At 52.0% G+C, this 2,676-nt stretch overlaps 1 protein-coding gene across 1 annotated transcript; it reads left to right on the top strand.

The window, feature by feature from the left end:
- The first annotated feature begins 275 nt into the window (after positions 1 to 275).
- On the top strand, positions 276 to 2,328 carry SIVA1 (SIVA1 apoptosis inducing factor). Its single transcript, XM_027638081.1, has 4 exons — positions 276 to 555; positions 639 to 818; positions 1,467 to 1,623; positions 2,093 to 2,328. Exons 1-4 carry the CDS (start codon positions 438 to 440, stop codon positions 2,148 to 2,150), a joined length of 513 nt encoding a protein of 170 aa, XP_027493882.1. The 5' UTR covers positions 276 to 437; the 3' UTR covers positions 2,151 to 2,328.
- The last annotated feature ends 348 nt before the right edge of the window (positions 2,329 to 2,676 follow it).

The raw sequence follows: 2,676 nt of genomic DNA, 5'->3' as shown, positions 1-2,676 counted from the left end.
ACAGCGTTTGGACAACGCTCTCAGACACATGGTTTGACTCTTGGTGTGTCCTGCGCAGAGCTCAGAGGTTGGACCGGATCATTCTGGCGGATCCTTTCCAACTCAGAATATCCTGTGATTCTGTGTTTATGGGCAAACCCGAGTTCCAAAGCACGTTTCTCTCCGCCCCGCCGGGTTCCCCCCGGTGCGGGCGCAGGGAGGTGACGCCTGCGGGGCGGTGGCGGCGGGCGGGGCCGGGCGGGCGGTTCTGCCAACCCGGGCGGGCAGCGCCGGGCGCTCGGGACGCGGCGGGAAGCGACCTTACAAGGACGACGCCCTCCCTTCCCTGCGGGAAGAACCGAGCGGTACCGCGGCTCCCAAAGTGCCCGGTCGGGGATGGTCGGCCCGGGCCCGGCGCGGCGGTGACGCGGCGGGGGCGGGCCGGGGCCGGTCCGGCCATGCCGAAACGCTCCTGCCCCTTCGGGGAGGCGGCCCCGCTCCAGCTGAAGACCCGCGTGGGGCTGCGGGAGCTGAGCCGCGGCGTGCGGGGCGAGGAGTACCGGCGGGAGGTGTTCGGTGAGCCGGGGGGGCGGGGAGCGCCGGAGGGATGTGATGGGGAGGCCAACCCTAACTCTGCTCTCCTCCTCTCCCGCTGGCAGAGAGGACCCGGCGGCTGCTCTTCAGGGGGGCCCAGGCGTACATGGAAGGCGCCGGTCCCGCCGCCGCCCGCCCGGCGGAGCCGGAGCCGCCCGGGGATGCGCAGGGAGGGGGACCCCGCTGGAACGGGCAGCTCCTCATCGGCCACGACGGGAAACTGCTGCGGCGGCCCGCGGAGAGGGGTAAGTGCCCGCCGGGCCCGGGGGAGGTCACAGAACCGCTGAATATACTGAGCTGGGAGGGACCCACAAGGATCAATGAAGTTTAGTTCCTGCCCTGCACAGGACACCCCCAAGAATCACACCAAGTGCCTGAGAGCGGTGTCCAAACGCTTTTTGAACTCTGTCAGGCTTGGTGCTGTGACCACTTCCTTGGGGAGCCTATTCCAGTGCCCGACCACCCTCTGGGTGAAGAACTTTTCCCCAATATCCAACCTAAACCTCCCCTGACACAGCTTCATGCTCCCCTCGCTAGGAGGCTGCAGACTGTGATGAGTGGTTGCAGACTGCGATGAGTGGTTATAGACTGCATAGTTCTTCTTTTTATTGATTTTCCTCAAAGGAATTGTTAGATTTGAGCTTCGCTGACAGATTTGCGAGCTGTCACATATATGGTCTGCGCTAGAATCCTTTAGTGGCTTGCCACTGAGCAGAGAAAGAACCAAGAAAGTTCCAAGCAGCGCTCGCTGTGCCGGTGCCTGCCCGTGTGTTCTGCGAAGTGCTGCCACCTGTAGCTGTGAGCGGAGGCTCCGCAGCTCTCGGGACTTCCAGGTGCTTTCTCTGTCTTGCTCTAAAGTACGGTCACTTCTTAATCGTATCTTTTCCAAGCAGTTCCACCCGTGGGAGCTTCCAGAGCCTGCTCATCGTGTGTAAGAACCACTGATGTCAAGGAGGTGTGTACACAGTGTGACCGGTTTGTCTGCCAGAGCTGCAGCAGGCTCTGCAGCTGCTGTAACAGGGTTGCCTGCTCTTTGTGCTCCACTATTGAGTAAGTGCCTTTCAAGTTTCTAAGCTTATTTTAATTATATATGCCCTAAAAATCGGACCCAACAGATATCTAGCTCATCCACATAAAGGACTTAAACTCTTTTTAAAGTTCAGCAGCAGTAAAACTGTCTGAAACATGCCAACCAAAATGCCTGTATGAAGCAGTGTTATCAGTGCAAGTCTAGTTTAGCTTCTTATTTAAATGCTGTAGGAGGCAAAAATTCCCCTTGCTTTCCCACCAGCAATGTAGTGTCCTGGCCAATGATGAATGAATGCACTCCCAAGGAATAATCCTTAGTTTTTACCCTAGTTGTTAACATTTCTGTGATATAAAGAAATACTGAATGTGCTGTGTGGGAGTCCCGTGGTTACAGTTGATAATGGAATAGGATGGCATGTATTGCTGTGTTCCAGAAACAGTTGACACACTGACTTTGTTTATTCTGGTTTTCTTTTTCTTTTTCCCCTAGTTATGCTGATGTGGGAGAGCAAGTTCTCTGCAATGGTTGTTCAATATTTCAAGTCTGAAACTTGATGAAATAACCCTTGTGGCTAAAATGTCCATGAATTTCATGAAGTCTTCTCCATACAGCTGATTGATTAATCCTTTTAGCATGTGAATTAGTTACAGAATTTCTATGTTTTATATCTTTATATTGTACTTTTAAATATTGCAGCTAAATAAACATGTATATTTTAAAGCTTTCTAGATTATTTTGAGTTGGCTTTCTCCTTTTCCCTAGTTGTGGTATGCCTGGTGTTCCTGATGTGATGCAGAATTCAGAATATTCTCTCCATATGTTGCTCATGTTAGGACACAGTTTTGTGAGATCAGAATAGAAATAATTTGCTCCTTCTGTGTTTTCACATGAGAGTGAATCCATTCTGGACACAACATTTTTTTTGTGAGCAAAGTAGGAAAATCAGCCAGCCCTGAAGGTTTTTCCAAATAGAGAATTTGCTGATTTCTGGTTAGTTATTTTTTTAAGCTATCACAAACACTGTGATTACTGACAGCTTGAATAGTTTTAATCTTTTTATGGTAACTTTGATA

Source organism: Corapipo altera, unplaced genomic scaffold (genome assembly GCF_003945725.1).
Source record: "Corapipo altera isolate COAL_440 unplaced genomic scaffold, ASM394572v1 23, whole genome shotgun sequence".
NCBI classification, from domain to species: domain Eukaryota; kingdom Metazoa; phylum Chordata; class Aves; order Passeriformes; family Pipridae; genus Corapipo; species Corapipo altera.
This window is presented reverse-complemented; position numbering and strand designations above follow the sequence as displayed.